Source organism: Salmo salar, chromosome ssa02, assembly GCF_905237065.1.
Source record: "Salmo salar chromosome ssa02, Ssal_v3.1, whole genome shotgun sequence".
NCBI classification, from domain to species: domain Eukaryota; kingdom Metazoa; phylum Chordata; class Actinopteri; order Salmoniformes; family Salmonidae; genus Salmo; species Salmo salar.
Window position 1 is genome coordinate 265,646 of NC_059443.1, and position 21,205 is coordinate 286,850.

General features: G+C 48.5%; 1 protein-coding gene across 3 annotated transcripts in view; it reads left to right on the forward strand.

The window, feature by feature from the left end:
* The first annotated feature begins 10,569 nt into the window (after positions 1–10,569).
* The window catches only part of LOC106594121 (exostosin-1a), a 123,940-nt gene continuing 113,304 nt past the window's right edge, over positions 10,570–21,205 (forward strand). For 2 of the 3 annotated variants that reach the window (XM_045696324.1, XM_045696328.1), the window contains exon 1: positions 10,571–12,350. In XM_045696324.1, the coding sequence (XP_045552280.1) occupies positions 11,401–12,350 (950 nt within the window). In that variant the 5' untranslated portion in view covers positions 10,571–11,400. Of the gene's footprint in view, positions 12,351–21,205 lie in introns of all 3 variants that reach the window. The other variant, XM_045696333.1, reaches the window with a different exon arrangement.

The window sequence follows — 21,205 nt, forward strand, 5'->3', positions numbered from 1 at the left end:
GACACATTCAGACTGTAATTCAACAGACACATTCAGACAGTAATTAAACAGACACATTCAGACTGTAATTCAACAGACACATTCAGACTGTAATTCAACAGACACATTCAGACTGTAATTCAACAGACACATTCAGACTGGGTAAATGAAAACATTCTGAATCTGTATGTTGTTGTGATTCACACCAGAGGGGAATTGTCATGTGTTCATCAGCTTTACTTTGATTCCAGGTCACATTGAATGAGTCTCCACAGGACCTTCCATTCTACAGTCCTCTAACTGCTTCCAGACTGACACCGTTTATCAGTTAGGTGAGCTATTCACAATCACTGCTGAAGTGCTGGGGGGGCGTCCCAAAATGGCATTCTATTTCTTTTTGGGCTAGTGTGCATCCCAAAATGGCATCCTATTCCTTTTGGGTTCTGGTCTAATGTAGTGCACTACATAGGGAGTAAGGTTCTGGTCTAATGTAGTGCACTACATAGGGAGTAAGGTTCTGGTGAAATGTAGTGCACTACATAGGGAGTAAGGTTCTGGTCTAATGTAGTGCACTACATAGGGAGTAAGGTTCTGGTCTAATGTAGTGCACTACATAGGGAGTAAGGTTCTGGTGAAATGTAGTGCACTACATAGGTAGTAAGGGTTCTGGTCTAATGTAGTGCACTACATAGGGAGTAGGGTTCTGGTCTAATGTAGTGCACTACATAGGGAGTAGGGTTCTGGTCTAATGGAGTGCACTACATAGGGAGTAGGGTTCTGGTCTAATGTAGTGCACTACATAGGGAGTAGGGCTCTGGTCTAATGTAGTGCACTACATAGGGAGTAGGGCTCTGGTCTAATGTAGTGCACTACATAGGGAGTAGGGCTCTGGTCTAATGTAGTGCACTACATAGGGAGTAGGGCTCTGGTCTAATGTAGTGCATTACATAAGGAGTAGGGTTCTGGTCTAATGTAGTGCACTACATAGGGACTAGGGTGCCATATGGGACATAGGGTTTTATTGAATGTATTTTTGACAGGAACCCAGATGGATGGATGGATGGATGGATGGATGGATGGATGGATGGATGGCGATGGCTGCTCCCCTTGACTCTGTCGTTCTCCATCAACAACCTGCATCGTCGCAGGAAAGGCCGTGCCGCCGTGCCGTCACAAATGTAATACACAACGCCGAGGCTCATGGTCTAACGGGTCACAGGACAGGCAGCAAATCAACGTCGCCTAGCAGATGGTTTTCAGACCCTCTTTGTCATCCTGACGTCTTTGGAGAGAGTAGCATGGGGCAGGTGTCATAGGCCTGATCAGACTATACATTTTCAATCCCAATAAATATTCTGTATTCCATGTATTTCTAAGTCTCGTACGTACAGCCGTCCTGATCTCCTCAGCTTGCGCTCTGTTTCTCTAAGTGGAAGGAAATGAGAGAGCAGCTGGTCAGGATGGTGGATCAGGCTATACGTTTCCTGCCCTTTTAGCTGTTATCCACATCAGTTCACATAGCATACCTCATGGTGCTCTGCATCCCTGCTGCTACACAAGCATGGCTGTGCTTGCTAATGCTAAGCCTGATGCTAACGCGTCGATAGCGCTCAGCAGCTAGCTCTACTGGAGACCTCAGAAAATATATTGTATTTCACACCCCTTTCAGGATACAATACTGTCCACTAACGTCACTGTATCTTATCAGGACAACTTGGCTTCATCCCTAAATGCACCCTATTCCCTATATAGTGCACTACTTCTGACCAGAGCCCTAAAGTAGTGCCCTATAAAGGGAAAAGGGTGCAATTTGGGCTGCAAACTATTTCACCCCCCAGTCAAATCCTACTGTCTGTCCACTAATGTAACTGTTTCCCACTTTGTGCCTTTGATTCGGGGATTGAGTCACTGCCGTCGGCAGATAGGCTGGAGCTAGGAGCTAAACTGCCCTAAAAACTATTTCCATTTATGCACTTAAACAATCCAATCCGTGGAAAATGTGGAAAATGACCCAATTGTAAACATCACATTGTGCATTGATTTAACATTCAAACCCATTCAGAATTGAGCCTGTTTGCAATCAATATTACCTCCCTCTACGTTTGGTTAAATGTCCCATCAGTACTAACGTGGCATAATGTATATTTAAAATGTGTGCAGAACTACAAATTACCTCAATCCGACCCAGCAGTTGACAATTAAGCCCCATTTGGCATCTCTGATAAGGGAAGGGCAGCGTCGACCCTGGCAGCATCTGAATTCCATATTGGCTTCTGCATGTATTACAAGCCTGGTCTCATAGGCTAGACGTAACATAGTAAATGTAAAACCAAGACACTCCAATTACTATGATATGTTACCATTGGTATGGTTACATAAGGGGCGGCAGGTAAACCTGTATGGTTAGAGCGATTGGGCCAGTAACAGAAAGGTTGCTGGATCGAATCCCCCGAGCTGACAAGGTAAAATTCTGTCGTTCTGCCCCCTGAACAAGGCAGTTAACCCACTGTTCCCCGGTAGGCCATCATTGTAAATAAGAATTTGTTCTTAACTGACTTGCCTAGTTTAATAAAGTTATTTTTTTTAAATATATTTTTAAAAATAAGACACAAGGTTACTTAAGGCAAAAACAAAAGGAGGGTGGGTGGAGGGGTACGCTACATCTAGCAGCCCAAAGGTTGCGTATTTGAATCTCATCATGGACAACATTAGTATTTTAGCTAATTACCAACTACTTACTACTTTTTAGCTACTTTGCAACTACTTAGCATGTTAGCTAACCCTTCCCCTAACCAGAACCAGAACCTTTTTAGCTAACCCTTCCCCTAACCATAACCCTTTAACATAACTTCTAACCTTAACCCTACCCCCTAGCCTAGCTAATGTTAGCCACCTAGCTAATGTTAGCCACCTAGCTAATGTTAGCCACCTAGCTAATGTTAGCCACCTAGCTAACGTTAAATTGGAATTCGTAACAAATTGTACATTTAGTAAAATACACAAATTGTAATTCATAACATATCATACGAAATGGATGATGAACATCTACAAATTAATACATACCATACGAAACGTAACATATCATACTAAATGGATTATCTCGGATTTATGTACAGAATAGAAAGAAAATGTTCTGAGACCAGGTTGGTATGACACAGTGGGAAGACTAGCTATGGCTTAGCATCCCTGCTGATCCAAATATAGAGATAATGGCCAACCAGACAGAAAATCATTGGCCATCTAATGTTTACTGTGCCACATGTTTTCCTAGAAACCAATCCATTTTTATTGGATTGTATTCTATTTCACTGCTCATTCTGTAAACACCATCTCTGAGAATGTGTGTCGCTAAAGGGGCTGGTTTCCTGGAAACAGATTAAGCCTAGTCCTGACTTGGACTGAAAACGCATGGTCAGTGGAAAATATTCATTGAATAGCTTTTCAGTCCAGTACTAACTCCCTGTGTGTCAACAAAATTAGCTGAACAGGGGTCAGCTGTTTGTTCACCTGCAACCAGAAATGGCTAATAACCCATCCACAATCGCCAGACTATATTTGATAAAGTGAAAATGTAAGGTCCACACCCGACCCTAACCCGCTAATATAGAAAATATGCTGTAGGCTACAGTCAGAGACAGGTGTGTTGACAGGGAGTGGGATTTATTTAGCCTGGTTTAGAGGTTTCTGCTTATCATTTCTTATCAAGGCTATTAGTTAGTCAACTTGTCTATAGTTAGATACATGTAGCTTCTCTTCTGTCATTATACATTGCCCTAGAAGACTAAATAAACACGTGCTCACCAGAATAAAGTAATAAGTTATTGAATGAATGCTTAAATCTAGTTGACATCGGGAAAGACGTTCAGGGACCAGGGAGAAAATGCATTACCTAAAAAATTATGGGGAAAGATTTTCTGTGCAAAGTTTCCAAATGACATCAGTTTGGCCCGGTGGTAAGGAAGTAGAAATCTGTGAAAACAACCCAACGTGTTTCAGATCAGGTTTCAGTTCTGCTTGGATGTATATATACTGCTCAAAAAAATAAAGGGAACACTTAAACAACACAATGTAACTCCAAGTCAATCACACTTCTGTGAAATCAAACTGTCCATTTAGGAAGCAACACTGATTGACAATAAATTTCACATGCTGTTGTGCAAATGGAATAGACAACAGGTGGAAATTATAGGCAATTAGCAAGACACCCCCAATAAAGGAGTGGTTCTGCAGGTGGGGACCACAGACCACTTCTCAGTTCCTATGCTTCCTGGCTGATGTTTTGGTCACTTTTGAATGCTGGCGGTGCTTTCACTCTAGTGGTAGCATGAGATGGAGTCTACAACCCACACAAGTGGCTCAGGTAGTGCAGCTCATCCAGGATGGCACATCAATGCGAGCTGTGGCAAGAAGGTGTGCTGTGTCTGTCAGCGTAGTGTCCAGAGCATGGAGGCGCTACCAGGAGACAGGCCAGTACATCAGGAGACGTGGAGGAGGCCGTAGGAGGGCAACAACCCAGCAGCAGGACCGCTACCTCCGCCTTTGTGCAAGGAGGAGCAGGAGGAGCACTGCCAGAGCCCTGCAAAATGACCTCCAGCAGGCCACAAATGTGCATGTGTCTGCTCAAACGGTCAGAAACAGACTCCATGAGGGTGGTATGAGGGCCCGACGTCCACAGGTGGGTGTTGTGCTTACAGCCCAACACCGTGCAGGACGTTTGGCATTTGCCAGAGAACACCAAGATTGGCAAATTCGCCACTGGCGCCCTGTGCTCTTCACAGATGAAAGCAGGTTCACACTGAGCACGTGACAGACGTAACAGAGTCTGGAGACGCCGTGGAGAACGTTCTGCTGCCTGCAACATCCTCCAGCATGACCAGTTTGGCGGTGGGTCAGTCATGGTGTGGGGTGGCATTTCTTTGGGGGGCCGCACAGCCCTCCATGTGCTCGCCAGAGGTAGCCTGACTGCCATTAGGTACCGAGATGAGATCCTCAGACCCCTTGTGAGACCATATGCTGGTGCGGTTGGACCTGGGTTCCTCCTAATGCAAGACAATGCTAGACCTCATGTGGCTGGAGTGTGTCAGCAGTTCCTGCAAGAGGAAGGCATTGATGCTATGGACTGGCCCACCCGTTCCCCAGACCTGAATCCAATTGAGTCAATCTTAAACCTGCCTGTCCCGTGGGTTGTGAGTCAATCTTAAACCTGCCTGCTCTGCGGGTTATGAGTCAACCCTAAAGCTGCCTGCCTCACAGGTTATGAGTCAACCCTAAACCTGCCTGCCCCGTGGGTTATGACTCAACCCTAAAGCTGCCTGCCCCGCGGGTTATAAGTCAGCCCTAAAGCTGCCTGCTCTGTGGGTTATGAGTCAACCCTAAAGCTGCCTGCCCCGCGGGTTATGAGTCAACCCTAAAGCTGCCTTCCTGCGGGTTATGAGTCAACCCTAAACCTGCCTGCCCCATGGGTTATGAGTCAACCCTAAAGCTGCCTGCCCCGCGGGTTATGAGTCAACCCTAAAGCTGCCTGCCCCGCGGGTTATGAGTCAACCCTAAACCTGCCTTCCCCGCGGGTTATGAGTCAACCCTAAAGCTGCCTGCCCTGCGGGTTATGAGTCAACCCTAAAGCTGCCTGCCCCGCGGGTTATGAGTCAACCCTAAAGCTGCCTTCCCCATGGGTTATGAGTCAACCCTAAAGCTGCCTTCCCCATGGGTCATGAGTCAACCCTAAAGCTGCCTTCCCCATGGGTTATGAGTCAACCCTAAAGCTGCCTGCTCTGCGGGTTATGAGTCAACCCTAAAGCTGCCTGCACCGCGGGTTATGAGTCAACCCTAAACCTGCCCTCCCACGGGTTATGAGTCAACCCTAAAGCTGCCTGCCCCGTGTGTTATAAGTCAACCCTAAAGCTGCCTGCCCCGCGGGTTATGAGTCAATCTTAAACCTGCCTGCCCCGCGGGTTATGATTCAACCCTAAAGCTGCCTGCCCCGCGGGTTATGATTCAACCCTAAAGCTGCCTTCCTGCGGGTTATGAGTCAACCCTAAACCTGCCTGCCCCATGGGTTATGAGTCAACCCTAAAGCTGCCTGCCCCGTGTGTTATGAGTCAACCCTAAACCTGCCTGCCCCATGGGTTATGAGTCAACCCTAAAGCTGCCTGCCCCGTGTGTTATGAGTCAACCCTAAAGCTGCCTTCCTGCGGGTTATGAGTCAACCCTAAAGCTGCCTGCTCTGCGGGTTATGAGTCAACCCTAAAGCTGCCTGCTCTGCGGGTTATGAGTCAACCCTAAAGCTGCCTGCCCTGCGGGTTATAAGTCAACCCTAAAGCTGCCTGCCCCGTGGGTTATGAGTCAACCCTAAAGCTGCCTGCCCCGTGGGTTATGAGTCAACCCTAAAGCTGCCTGCCCGCGGGTTATGAGTCAACCCTAAAGCTGCCTGCCCCGTGGGTTATGAGTCAACCTTAAAGCTGCCTGCCCTGCGTGTTGAGTCAACCCTAAACCTGCCTGCCCCGCGGGTTATGAGTCAACCCTAAACCTGCCTGCCCCGCGGGTTGTGAGTCAACCCTAAAGCTGCCTGCCCCGTGGGTTATGACTCAACCTTAAACCTGCCTGCCCTGCGTGTTGACTCAATCTTAAACCTGCCTGCCCCGCGGGTTTGAGTCAACCTTAAACCTGCCTGCCCCGCGGGTTATGAGTCAACCCTAAAGCTGCCTTCCCGCGGGTTATCAGTCAACCCGCACATCACTACCAACCACATTAAAAAAAAAATGTAATTAAAGGAATTAGGATAAATATGTAACAGAAGTGGTTTGGTGAACCCTGCTCGCGTGAAACACTTGCCCAAGACCTGAAGACTTCCGTCACACAGGGCCTCAGCTCAGTGGGCTAACACAGTTTAGTGGCATGCAGGAGTCCCAGCAGTCCTCTGTGGTAAACGAGTTCACTGGGGGTGAAAGAGGAGAGAGGGGGATGGAAGGAAGGTTGGGCCGAGGAGGAATGGGGAGGAGAGGAAGGAGGAGAGGAGGAGGAATAGGGAGGAGAGGACAGAGGAGTGGAGGAGGAAGAGGAATAGGGAGGAGAGGAAGGAGGAGAGGAGGAGGAATAGGGAGGAGAGGAAGGAGGAATAGGGAGGAGAGGAAGGAGGAGTAGAGGAGGAATAAGGAGGAGAGGAAGGAGGAGTGAATGGAGGAACTGGAATAGGGAGGAGAGGAAGGAGGAGTAGGGAGGAGAGGAAGGAGGAGAGGAAGGAGTAATAGGGAGGAGAGGAAGGAGGAGAGGAGGAGTAATAGGGAGGAGAGGAAGGAGGAGTGGAGGAGGACTTGTCTTTGATCAGTGGACCATAGGAGCAGCACCTGCTGTCCACCGAACACAAACCCTGCTCCACAGCCCCCGAGGAACGCTGTTCAAATTCCTCTTTCGCTCACTCCCTGGCTGTGTCCCAATTGGCACCTTATTCCCTATATAGTGCACTACTTTGGACCAGAGCCCTGGTCGAAAACCTCATGGGCTCTGGTCAAAAGTAGTGCACTATATAGGGAATAGGTTGCCATATGGGCCGCAGACACCTCCCGTTTCTCTGCTCTGCAGAATCACTTCTAGTCTTTCCAAACCTCTTTCAGACCACAGCAGCTGTGAAAACAGTTCAGGCCAGGAGGACATGCCTCAAGACTACAAGCCCGAAGATTTATAAGTAACATAACTAAAGCTGATATATGAAGTAGTCAGCCATCTCCTGAAAACAACATGAGTATTGGTAATATCATCCTGCGGATGGATGTATACGACAGCATAAACATGCCATTCACAGTGTGCTTGTGGAGCTAGCAGTAACCTGCACCTTGGCAGAACACTGCCAACCAATTCAGCCGTAGTGTGTATGCTGCTCTGCTGTGACATGGGTCATCCAAATCAAATCAAATCAAATGTTATTGGTCACATGGTTAGCAGGTGTTAATGCGAGTGTAGCGAAATGCTTGTGCTTCTAGTTCCGACCATGCAGTATTATCTAACAAGTAATCTAACCTAACAATTTCACAACAACTACCTTGTACACACAAGTGTAAAGGAATGAATACGAATATGTACATATAAATATATGGATGAGCGATGGCCGAACGGCATCGGCAAGATGCAGTAGATGGTATAGAGTACAGTTATACATATGAGATGAGCAATGCAGGGTATGAGAACATTATATAAAGTGGCATTGTTTAATAGTGGCTAGTGATACATTTAATTACATCAGATGGCAAGATGCAGTAGATGGTATAGCGTACAGTATATACATAAGAGATGAGTAATGTAGGGTAAGTAAACATTACATAAAAGTGGCTAGTGATAAATTGATTACATCAATTTTTCCATTATTAAAGTGGGTCTTCACTTTGCAAGTGTTGTGCAAGTGTAGCAGATGGGAGTGTAGTGTAGCAGATGGGAGTGTAGTGTAGCAGATGGGAGTGTAGTGTAGCAGATGGGAGTGTAGTGTAGAAGATGGGAGTGTAGTGTAGCAGATGGGAAGCTCACTCCTCAGCCTGAGCGGCTCCAATAGCTAGCTTTTCGGTGACGACTGGGTAAGACCCTTCAGGAGGGTGGTCAGTCACTGTGAGTTTGTGAGGCAGAGGTCCTGGGTTTGAGCCACAGTATGAGCAGAAATCAAAAGGAAGCGGTACTTGCTAAGCAAGCAGCGTGACGTCTTTTAAACTGGAACAATTTTGTCAGTAAACTTTAGTTGAATAAAGAATACATGAGAACATAGCCCTAGACTGTGCATTCTATCCAGGGGCGGAAATCCCGGGTGGGACGGGGGGGACACGATCCCCCCATCCTGGGAAAAATATGATTTGTCCCCCCCAATATATCACTGAAACATAACTATGTAATTTAAATAATATTAATAATACGCAATGAAAGCAATTGTGCTGATTATAGACACTTAATAGCGCGTTTTCAAGTTTCAGAAGATTGCGACCCCCCCCACCCTTTGCCTCACAATGGTTTGAGCCACTGCCAGTTCCTTAGTTGGCAAGGTAACAGAGGGGTCGTATCTACTGTCTGAAAGGCACTCAATGAACGTAACTGGCGTGAGGTTAATCCAGTCAATCGCGCACACACACCAGCTGAATATGCAGAGCTAGCGCGCAAATATTAACTATTAAGCTAGCTAGTACCTATTCCATTTATGTGGCCTCGTCAAAGATGGAATCTTTGCTATCGTCAATTTATTCCAAGATCAGCATGCAGATGATGTAAATTAGTGCTTCAAAGTCCCTGTGATAAGGTTAGCGATAAACTGAAGTCCAAACTGAACAGAACTACACTCTCTTCTACCATTGTCTTAAATATATTTAATGGTCTCGGTACAAAAGCTAAATTGTCGCAAGGGAACTTTTATTTATTTATTTTATTTCACCTTTATTTAACCCGGGTAGCAAAGATTATTGCAAACACCACTGAAACGGAATTGGTGCTCGCTAGCTTTGCAAATTCAGCTATTGTTGGACGCCAGCCAATATGAAACAAACTATTAAAATTACAAAAGGTTGCAGCATATGTTGTCTAAATGGTGAACTCATACAGCTGTCAACTCTTGTCATTTTAATCCGTTTCACATTTGCTAGCTACCTTTTAGATCGAAGCCCAAATAGAATGATAAAAGATAAGATGATAGAAGCCCATCTCCTACTGTAAATAACCTACACACTGTGTGTGTGTGTAGCCAGTCAGCCAGGTAGAAAAATGGCAGAAAAATAAAAGACGGACATCAGAGTATTTTTCAGTACACCAAAACGCATAGTAAGAACCCTAGTAGCCTAATATCTCAAAGACTAGTTGATAAAATGTTCATAAGAAAGAAATGAAATTCTAATGGAAATGTTTCACAATGATGTCATTAGGCAGAGCAGGCAACAGATGGCACACAGACAGCAGAGTTGGGGACAGATATGCAGGGACAGACTGGCAGAGACAGGGAGTCTCAGGTAAGTTTGTTGAGTCTTTGTTTGGCAACATTATGAAAGCTTCTCAATTTTTTTTACTTGTAAAATAGGAACATAATTGGAAAATGCCATGGATACCCTCACTCTCAACTTAAACTGGTGACTGAACTAAGATTTGTTAAAGGCAATGGTATTGCTGTTGTGATTAGTTGTGTAGTTTTGGGTACCGGTAGTTAGGAGTACGGCAAACACCTTATTTCTTTGGTTCTTCAATATACATTTACCATATTACAATGTAGGCTATGTGTTACAGCACTACTTTTGGTGTCCCCCTCAGGAATTGCTCTTGAGAAAATTTCATGTAATTGTCCCCTCCAAAGTTGATATCAGATTTTCGCCCCTGATTCTATCATCAACTGGATGAATGAAAATGAGTTATAAAATGTGTGTTTGTTAGGACAGGTCAAACCAAAATGTGCTGTTAAAATGAGATATATAGAAAATAACAGCAATGCAATAGAGAAACCAGGCCATGCATCTCTAACCTCCAGGTCAGGTTACTCTTGGCTGAGTCTCTAGTTGTGAATGGGGATGCGGAAGCTCCGCCTGTTTCGGATATGACGCGGACCAATGAAAAAGCCCGGTGGATGACGGAGGAACGTCACGTCGTCATCCGACGCCGTAGGGTTGGAATGCCTCTGTGGGAGATTCAGAACAACTCGACAAAACATTTATTACAACTGGGATATGTTTCTTTCATGTATAACAATCACGTCCCGACGCTTCGACAGACTGAGTTGTCTTTCCTTGGACTAGGAGACTAAATCAGAGAGAGAGACAGAGTGGTGTGAATGCTGCTAAGTCGAATTTGCTTTCAACTATTTATTGAAGTGTAGAAATTCATATGGACCTGAAGGTTAGATGGCAGGTAGCGTCCAACATGATGTTATATCGCTCGTTTGAACCATGGAGTAGTCCAACGGGCAACGTTATAACGTGAGTCCTGAATCTCTGGGTGTTTTGGGCAAGCTAGCCAAGTTTGCTACATTCTGTGTCGCTAGCTAACAACTTGTGATTGTGTGCTGCTGGAAGCAAGAAATGTAAGTGAAAAATACCTGCTTCTTCTCCACACAAGGCAGATGAAACACTGAAGATGAATCCGCTAATAACACAAAGAAATGTAAAGTCTGGGTGCATCTTCAATCCCTAAGTTACCAGGAAGGTAGTCTAGTCTTCAGTGCTGGAAGATAGCCACTGTTAGCCATAACTATAGACAAGGGGAGAAGTAAATGATCATTGTAAATCGCCCACATGCGCTGGATCAGTCGTCGGCTTGGGGAAAGGAATCAGAAGGTGGTGGACGTGTTGAGCGCTGAACCCTTCCTGGCTGGAGGAAGATGGCGCAGCCCTTCAATTGGAAGTAGTGGTGAGAGGAGTGAAACTTCCTCGGGGCTCGTTGGATTTACTAGACATCTCGACCCTGATCGGAGGACACATGCAGGCCAGAAAACGGTATTTAATTCTGTTGTCCGCCGGTGCGTGTCTCATTCTGTTGTTGTACTTCGGAGGGGTTCAAGCCCCGTTATCCAGAAGCAACAACCGGCGTGATGACCGCAGCCTCCATGGATACCACGGGAGACCTCAGTGGCCCCACTTCTCGGGGTCCCTGCAGCCGTTCAGCCCCTGGGACCAAATGGAGACCGAGGAGTACAACATTAACAGATCGCCACGACAGAAGAGGGATGTTATTTCGGGAGTTTATAAAGGGAAACGTTGCCGGATGGACTCTTGCTTTGATTTTTCCTTGTGCAAAACCAACGGATTTAAAGTTTACGTTTACCCGCAACAGAAAGGAGAGAAGATGTCGGAGAGTTATCGGAATATTTTATCTTCCATTGAGGCTTCCAGGCTCTATACGTCTGACCCGGGACAGGCTTGTCTGTTCGTCCTGAGTTTGGACACTCTAGACAGGGACATTCTGTCTCCACAGTATGTTCACAACCTCAGAACTAAAGTCCAGAACTTGCATCTGTGGAATAACGGAAAGAATCACCTCATTTTCAACCTCTATTCGGGAACTTGGCCCGACTACACGGAAGATCTGGGCTTCGACTTTGGGCAGGCCATGTTAGCCAAGGCAAGCATCAGCACAGAGAACTTCAGACCCAATTTCGATGTCTCCATCCCTCTTTTTGGGAAAGAGCACCCCAGGACCGGAGGAGAGAGGGGCTATTTAAAATATAACTCTATCCCACCGTACAGGAAATACATGCTTGTGTTCAAGGGGAAACGATACCTCACTGGAATCGGATCAGACACGAGGAATGCGTTATATCATGTCCATAACTCTGAGGATGTGGTGCTGCTCACCACGTGTAAACACGGGAAAGACTGGCAGAAGCACAAGGATGCCCGCTGTGACCGCGACAACGCCGAATATGACAAGTAAGTACTATTACTATTGTCATGTCCTGTATAAGAGGTCTGTCGTTTTTTTTTTTGGTTTTTCAGGTACATGTGAGGGTGGCAGTGTGACATCAATGGATCAGTGTTGTCTGAGTTTGTATAGGACCCAAGGGGATTTATTAACTCAGTCCATATTTACACAACCCTCATTAATAGAATGGAATAGAAGTGTGTTTATAACGGTGGTACTGTCCAGCGTGTTTATAACGGTGGTACTGTCCAGCGTGTTTATAACGGTGGTACTGCGTGTTTATAACGGTGGTACTGCCCGGCGTGTTTATAACGGTGGTACCGCCCGGCGTGTTTATAACGGTGGTACCGCCCGGCGTGTTTATAACGGTGGTACCGCCCGGCGTGTTTATAACGGTGGTACCGCCCGGCGTGTTTATAACGGTGGTACCGCCCGGCGTGTTTATAACGGTGGTACCGCCCGGCGTGTTTATAACGGTGGTACCGCCCGGCGTGTTTATAACGGTGGTACCGCCCGGCGTGTTTATAACGGTGGTACTGTCCAGCGTGTTTATAACGGTGGTACTGCCCAGCGTGTTTATAACGGTGGTCCAGCGTGTTTATAACGGTGGTCCAGCGTGTTTATAACGGTGGTCCAGCGTGTTTATAACGGTGGTCCAGCGTGTTTATAACGGTGGTCCAGCGTGTTTATAACGGTGGTACTGCCCAGCGTGTTTATAACGGTGGTACTGCGTGTTTATAACGGTGGTACTGTCCAGCGTGTTTATAACGGTGGTACTGCGTGTTTATAACGGTGGTACTGTCCAGCGTGTTTATAACGGTGGTACTGCGTGTTTATAACGGTGGTGCTGTCCAGCGTGTTTATAACGGTGGTGCTGTCCAGCGTGTTTATAACGGTGGTGCTGTCCAGCGTGTTTATAACGGTGGTACAGCCCAGCGTGTTTATAACGGTGGTACAGCCCAGCGTGTTTATAACGGTGGTACAGCGTGTTTATAACGGTGGTACTGCCCAGCGTGTTTATAACGGTGGTACTGCCCATCGTGTTTATAACGGTGGTACTGCCCATCGTGTTTATAACGGTGGTGCTGCCCATCGTGTTTATAACGGTGGTGCTGCCCAGCGTGTTTATAACGGTGGTGCTGCCCAGCGTGTTTATAACGGTGGTGCTGCCCAGCGTGTTTATAACGGTGGTGCTGCCCAGCGTGTTTATAACGGTGGTGCTGCCCAGCGTGTTTATAACGGTGGTGCTGCCCAGCGTGTTTATAACGGTGGTGCTGCCCAGCGTGTTTATAACGGTGGTGCTGCCCAGCGTGTTTATAACGGTGGTGCTGCCCAGCGTGTTTATAACGGTGGTGCTGCCCAGCGTGTTTATAACGGTGGTGCTGCCCAGCGTGTTTATAACGGTGGTGCTGCCCAGCGTGTTTATAACGGTGGTGCTGCCCAGCGTGTTTATAACGGTGGTGCTGCCCAGCGTGTTTATAACGGTGGTGCTGCCCAGCGTGTTTATAACGGTGGTGCTGCCCAGCGTGTTTATAACGGTGGTGCTGCCCAGCGTGTTTATAACGGTGGTGCTGTCCAGCGTGTTTATAACGGTGGTGCTGTCCAGCGTGTTTATAACGGTGGTGCTGTCCAGCGTGTTTATAACGGTGGTGCTGCGTGTTTATAACGGTGGTACAGCGTGTTTATAACGGTGGTGCTGTCCAGCGTGTTTATAACGGTGGTGCTGCCCAGCGTGTTTATAACGGTGGTGCTGTCCAGCGTGTTTATAACGGTGGTACTGTCCAGCGTGTTTATAACGGTGGTGCTGCCCAGCGTGTTTATAACGGTGGTGCTGCCCAGCGTGTTTATAACGGTGGTGCTGCCCAGCGTGTTTATAACGGTGGTGCTGCCCAGCGTGTTTATAACGGTGGTGCTGCCCAGCGTGTTTATAACGGTGGTCCAGCGTGTTTATAACGGTGGTACTGCCCGGCGTGTTTATAACGGTGGTACTGCCCGGCGTGTTTATAACGGTGGTACTGCCCGGCGTGTTTATAACGGTGGTACTGCCCGGCGTGTTTATAACGGTGGTACTGCCCGGCGTGTTTATAACGGTGGTACTGCGTGTTTATAACGGTGGTACTGTCCGGCGTGTTTATAACGGTGGTGCTGTCCGGCGTGTTTATAACGGTGGTGCTGTCCGGCGTGTTTATAACGGTGGTGCTGTCCGGCGTGTTTATAACGGTGGTGCTGTCCGGCGTGTTTATAACGGTGGTGCTGTCCGGCGTGTTTATAACGGTGGTGCTGTCCGGCGTGTTTATAACGGTGGTGCTGCCCGGCGTGTTTATAACGGTGGTGCTGCCCGGCGTGTTTATAACGGTGGTGCTGCCCGGCGTGTTTATAACGGTGGTGCTGCCCGGCGTGTTTATAACGGTGGTCCAGCGTGTTTATAACGGTGGTACTGCCCAGCGTGTTTATAACGGTGGTACTGCGTGTTTATAACGGTGGTACTGCGTGTTTATAACGGTGGTACTGCCCAGCGTGTTTATAACGGTGGTACTGTCCAGCGTGTTTATAACGGTGGTACTGCATGTTTATAACGGTGGTACTGCGTGTTTATAACGGTGGTACTGCGTGTTTATAACGGTGGTACTGCCCGGCGTGTTTATAACGGTGGTACTGTCCAGCGTGTTTATAACGGTGGTACTGCATGTTTATAACGGTGGTACTGCGTGTTTATAACGGTGGTACTGCGTGTTTATAACGGTGGTACTGCCCGGCGTGTTTATAACGGTGGTACTGCCCGGCGTGTGTATAACGGTGGTACTGCCCGGCGTGTTTATAACGGTGGTGCTGTCCGGCGTGTTTATAACGGTGGTGCTGTCCGGCGTGTTTATAACGGTGGTGCTGTCCGGCGTGTTTATAACGGTGGTGCTGTCCGGCGTGTTTATAACGGTGGTGCTGTCCGGCGTGTTTATAACGGTGGTGCTGTCCGGCGTGTTTATAACGGTGGTACTGCCCGGCGTGTTTATAACGGTGGTACTGCGTGTTTATAACGGTGGTACTGCGTGTTTATAACGGTGGTACTGCGTGTTTATAACGGTGGTACTGCCCGGCGTGTTTATAACGGTGGTACTGCCCGGCGTGTTTATAACGGTGGTACTGCGTGTTTATAACGGTGGTACTGCGTGTTTATAACGGTGGTACTGCGTGTTTATAACGGTGGTACTGCCCGGCGTGTTTATAACGGTGGTGCTGTCCGGCGTGTTTATAACGGTGGTGCTGTCCGGCGTGTTTATAACGGTGGTGCTGTCCGGCGTGTTTATAACGGTGGTGCTGTCCGGCGTGTTTATAACGGTGGTGCTGTCCGGCGTGTTTATAACGGTGGTGCTGTCCGGCGTGTTTATAACGGTGGTGCTGTCCGGCGTGTTTATAACGGTGGTGCTGTCCGGCGTGTTTATAACGGTGGTGCTGTCCGGCGTGTTTATAACGGTGGTGCTGTCCGGCGTGTTTATAACGGTGGTGCTGCCCGGCGTGTTTATAACGGTGGTCCAGCGTGTTTATAACGGTGGTACTGCCCAGCGTGTTTATAACGGTGGTACTGCGTGTTTATAACGGTGGTACTGCGTGTTTATAACGGTGGTACTGCCCAGCGTGTTTATAACGGTGGTACTGTCCAGCGTGTTTATAACGGTGGTACTGCGTGTTTATAACGGTGGTACTGCGTGTTTATAACGGTGGTACTGCGTGTTTATAACGGTGGTACTGCCCGGCGTGTTTATAACGGTGGTACTGCCCGGCGTGTTTATAACGGTGGTACTGCCCGGCGTGTGTATAACGGTGGTACTGCCCGGCGTGTTTATAACGGTGGTACTGTCCAGCGTGTTTATAACGGTGGTGCTGTCCGGCGTGTTTATAACGGTGGTGCTGTCCGGCGTGTTTATAACGGTGGTGCTGTCCGGCGTGTTTATAACGGTGGTGCTGTCCGGCGTGTTTATAACGGTGGTGCTGTCCGGCGTGTTTATAACGGTGGTGCTGTCCGGCGTGTTTATAACGGTGGTACTGCCCAGCGTGTTTATACCGGTCAGAGACTCTCTCCCTGCCTGGTTTATACCGGTCAGAGACTCTCTCCCTGCCTGGTTTATACCGGTCAGAGACTCTCTCCCTGCCTGGTTTATACCGGTCAGAGACTCTCTCCCTGCCTGGTTTATACCGGTCAGAGACTCTCTCCCTGCCTGGTTTATACCGGTCAGAGACTCTCTCCCTGCCTGGTTTATACCGGTCAGAGACTCTCTCCCTGCCTGGTTTATACCGGTCAGAGACTCTCTCCCTGCCTGGTTTATACCGGTCAGAGACTCTCTCCCTGCCTGGTTTATACCGGTCAGAGACTCTCTCCCTGCCTGGTTTATACCGGTCAGAGACTCTCTCCCTGCCTGGTTTATACCGGTCAGAGACTCTCTCCCTGCCTGGTTTATACCGGTCAGAGACTCTCTCCCTGCCTGGTTTATACCGGTCAGAGACTCTCTCCCTGCCTGGTTTATACCGGTCAGAGACTCTCTCCCTGCCTGGTTTATACCGGTCAGAGACTCTCTCCCTGCCTGGTTTATACCGGTCAGAGACTCTCTCCCTGCCTGGTTTATACCGGTCAGAGACTCTCTCCCTGCCTGGTTTATACCGGTCAGAGACTCTCTCCCTGCCTGGTTTATACCGGTGAGAGACTCTCTCCCTGCCTGGTTTATACCGGTCAGAGACTCTCTCCCTGCCTGGTTTATACCGGTCAGAGATTCTCTCCCTGCCTGGTTTATACCGGTCAGAGACTCTCTCCCTGCCTGGTTTATACCGGCCAGAGACTCTCTCCCTGCCTGGTTTATACCGGCGAGAGACTCTCTCCCTGCCTGGTTTATACCGGCGAGAGACTCTCTCCCTGCCTGGTTTATACCGGCGAGAGACTCTCTCCCTGCCTGGTTTATACCGGTCAGAGACTCTCTCCCTGCCTGGTTTATACCGGCGAGAGACTCTCTCCCTGCCTGGTTTATACCGGCGAGAGACTCTCTCCCTGCCTGGTTTATACCGGCGAGAGATTCTCTCCCTGCCTGGTTTATACCGGTGAGAGACTCTCTCCCTGCCTGGTTTATACCGGTCAGAGACTCTCTCCCTGCCTGGTTTATACCGGTCAGAGACTCTCTCCCTGCCTGGTTTATACCGGTCAGAGACTCTCTCCCTGCCTGGTTTATACCGGTCAGAGACTCTCTCCCTGCCTGGTTTATACCGGTCAGAGACTCTCTCCCTGCCTGGTTTATACCGGTCAGAGACTCTCTCCCTGCCTGGTTTATACCGGTCAGAGACTCTCTCCCTGCCTGGTTTATACCGGTCAGAGACTCTCTCCCTGCCTGGTTTATACCGGTCAGAGACTCTCTCCCTGCCTGGTTTATACCGGTCAGAGACTCTCTCCCTGCCTGGTTTATACCGGTCAGAGATTCTCTCCCTGCCTGGTTTATACCGGTCAGAGACTCTCTCCCTGCCTGGTTTATACCGGCCAGAGACTCTCTCCCTGCCTGGTTTATACCGGCGAGAGATTCTCTCCCTGCCTGGTTTATACCGGTCAGAGACTCTCTCCCTGCCTGGTTTATACCGGTCAGAGACTCTCTCCCTGCCTGGTTTATACCGGTCAGAGACTCTCTCCCTGCCTGGTTTATACCGGCGAGAGACTCTCTCCCTGCCTGGTTTATACCGGCGAGAGATTCTCTCCCTGCCTGGTTTATACCGGTCAGAGACTCTCTCCCTGCCTGGTTTATACCGGTCAGAGACTCTCTCCCTGCCTGGTTTATACCGGTCAGAGACTCTCTCCCTGCCTGGTTTATACCGGCGAGAGACTCTCTCCCTGCCTGGTTTATACCGGCGAGAGACTCTCTCCCTGCCTGGTTTATACCGGCGAGAGACTCTCTCCCTGCCTGGTTTATACCGGCGAGAGACTCTCTCCCTGCGTGTTTCAGGTCGTATTGACAAGAACAATGTGGTGTTGAAAGCCAGTTGAAGGACCACTCTGAAACCAGGAAGCAAATATGTTGAATCTTTGCATCCAACTTTGTCCTCCGTTTTTATTGAGCCAGATGGTCTAATCTCCAGTCAACATCTAGAATTTCCACTGCTGGTCTGATGGTGCTGCTAATGTCAGTCACAGTCTACGATCAGTCACAGTCTACGATCAGTCACAGTCTACGGTCAGTCACAGTCTACGGTCAGTCACAGTCTACGGTCAGTCACAGTCTACGATCAGTCACAGTCTACGATCAGTCACAGTCTACGATCAGCCACAGTCTACGATCAGCCACAGTCTACGGTCAGTCACAGTCTACGATCAGTCACAGTCTACGATCAGTCACAGTCTACGATCAGCCACAGTCTACGATCAGCCACAGTCTACGGTCAGTCACAGTCTACGATCAGTCACAGTCTACGATCAGTCACAGTCTACGATCAGTCACAGTCTACGATCAGTCACAGTCTACAATCAGTCACAGATCAGTCACAGTCTCCGGTCAGTCACAGTCTCCGGTCAGTCACAGTCTCCGGTCAGTCACAGTCTACGATCAGTCACAGTCTACGATCAGTCACAGTCTACGATCAGTCACAGATCAGTCACAGTCTACGATCAGCCACAGTCTACGGTCAGTCACAGTCTACGATCAGTCACAGTCTACGATCAGTCACAGTCTACGATCAGCCACAGTCTACGATCAGCCACAGTCTACGGTCAGTCACAGTCTACGATCAGTCACAGTCTACGATCAGTCACAGTCTACGATCAGTCACAGTCTACGATCAGTCACAGTCTACGATCAGTCACAGATCAGTCACAGTCTCCGGTCAGTCACAGTCTCCGGTCAGTCACAGTCTACGATCAGTCACAGTCTACGATCAGTCACAGTCTACGATCAGTCACAGTCTACGATCAGTCACAGATCAGTCACAGTCTACGATCAGTCACAGTCTACGGTCAGTCACAGTCTACGATCACTCACAGACAGTCAGTCACAGTCAGTCAGTCACAGTCAGTCAGTCACAGACAGTCAGTCAGTCACAGACAGTCAGTCAGTCACAGACAGTCAGTCAGTCACAGACAGTCAGTCACAGACAGTCAGTCACAGACAGTCAGTCACAGACAGTCAGTCAGTCAGTCACAGACAGTCAGTCAGTCAGTCACAGACAGTCAGTCAGTCAGTCACAGACAGTCAGTCAGTCAGTCACAGACAGTCAGTCAGTCAGTCAGTCACAGTCAGTCAGTCAGTCACAGTCAGTCAGTCAGTCACAGACAGTCAGTCAGTCACAGGCAGACAGTCAGTCACAGTCAGTCAGTCAGTCACAGACAGTCAGTCAGTCAGTCAGTCAGTCACAGTCAGTCAGTCACAGGCAGACAGTCAGTCACAGTCAGTCAGTCAGTCACAGACAGTCAGTCAGTCAGTCAGTCACAGACAGTCAGTCAGTCAGTCACAGACAGTCAGTCAGTCAGTCACAGACAGTCAGTCAGTCAGTCACAGACAGTCAGTCAGTCACAGACAGTCAGTCAGTCACAGACAGTCAGTCAGTCAGTCACAGACAGTCCAGTATCTATGAGTCAGTCAGTCGGTCACAGAGCTACTGCATATTGTTCCTGCTGCTCTGAGGTCAAACCCTTCTGAATGTCCATGTTCAGGAAGCCCAGGTCCCTTCCCTGGCATTAAAACGGTCTGAATAAACTGCCCTGGTGTCTGTTTAGTCAGTGGGCTCCCTGTCCTCCAGACCCTGTAGTTCTGTTGTTACTCTGACTGTGGCTCAGCTGGCACACGTTCATCAGGACACAGCGGTTTCAAACCTCTCCACTTTAAAACAAAACAAGCTCTTCTTATTGGACAATGGTCCTCTTCGTCCCTCCCGCTGTTTGAGTCTGTTTTCGTATCGTTTTATGCCTGATGAACACAACCCTGCCCTGTGTGTTGGACTGTGGCTCATTGATGGATTAGTGGGGTAGTCTGGGTCCATTGCCCTGGTGACAGCAGGGAAAGCCTTCCTCCCACTGTTGACTCAGTCATTTCCCAGCAGCAGACCCCACTCTGTAGCTTCCATCCCAATTGGCTCCCTGTTCCCTAGTTAGTGCACTAGTTTTGACCAGGGCTCATTGGTCTCTGGCCAAAAGTAGTGCACTATATAGGGAATAGGGAGCCATTTGGGATGCAGAGCGTGGCCCCTGGAATGCCTCCCGTGTCCTGTTTAAACTTCCTGACTGTGGTGGTGCTGGGTGGCTTAGAGCTCTCCTACCCCAGCACGACGGGCCCGACATTATACATCGGGTTAGAGACGGGCCGGGCCTGTTTCATCAGTAACTAGGGTACGGGCCCGTTTCATCAGTAACTAGGGTACGGGCCCGTTTCATCAGTAACTAGGGTACGGGCCCGTTTCATCAGTAACTAGGGTACGGGCCCGTTTCATCAGTAACTAGGGTACGGGCCCGTTTCATCAGTAACTAGGGTACGGGCCCGTTTCATCAGTAACTAGGGTACGGGCCCGTTTCATCAGTAACTAGGGTACGGGCCCGTTTCATCAGTAACTAGGGTACGGGCCCGTTTCATCAGTAACTAGGGTACGGGCCTGTTTCATCAGTAACTAGGGTACGGGCCTGTCTCGGGGATCACTAACATTGTTTAAGCTGAGACATTTACTGTACAGTCATATCTGTCTGAGATCATAACATGTTGTCAGAAGTGCTTCAACATCGTCAAATATAAAACACGACAGATTTTATTTCTCAGAAAATAATAATGTTCCTTGAGTTTTGTCAGAGTTTTTAGAGTGACCAAGTAACTAACGGCTAACTGCTCTCATGCCTCTTCATTGAGCAGAGCCGTTGCTA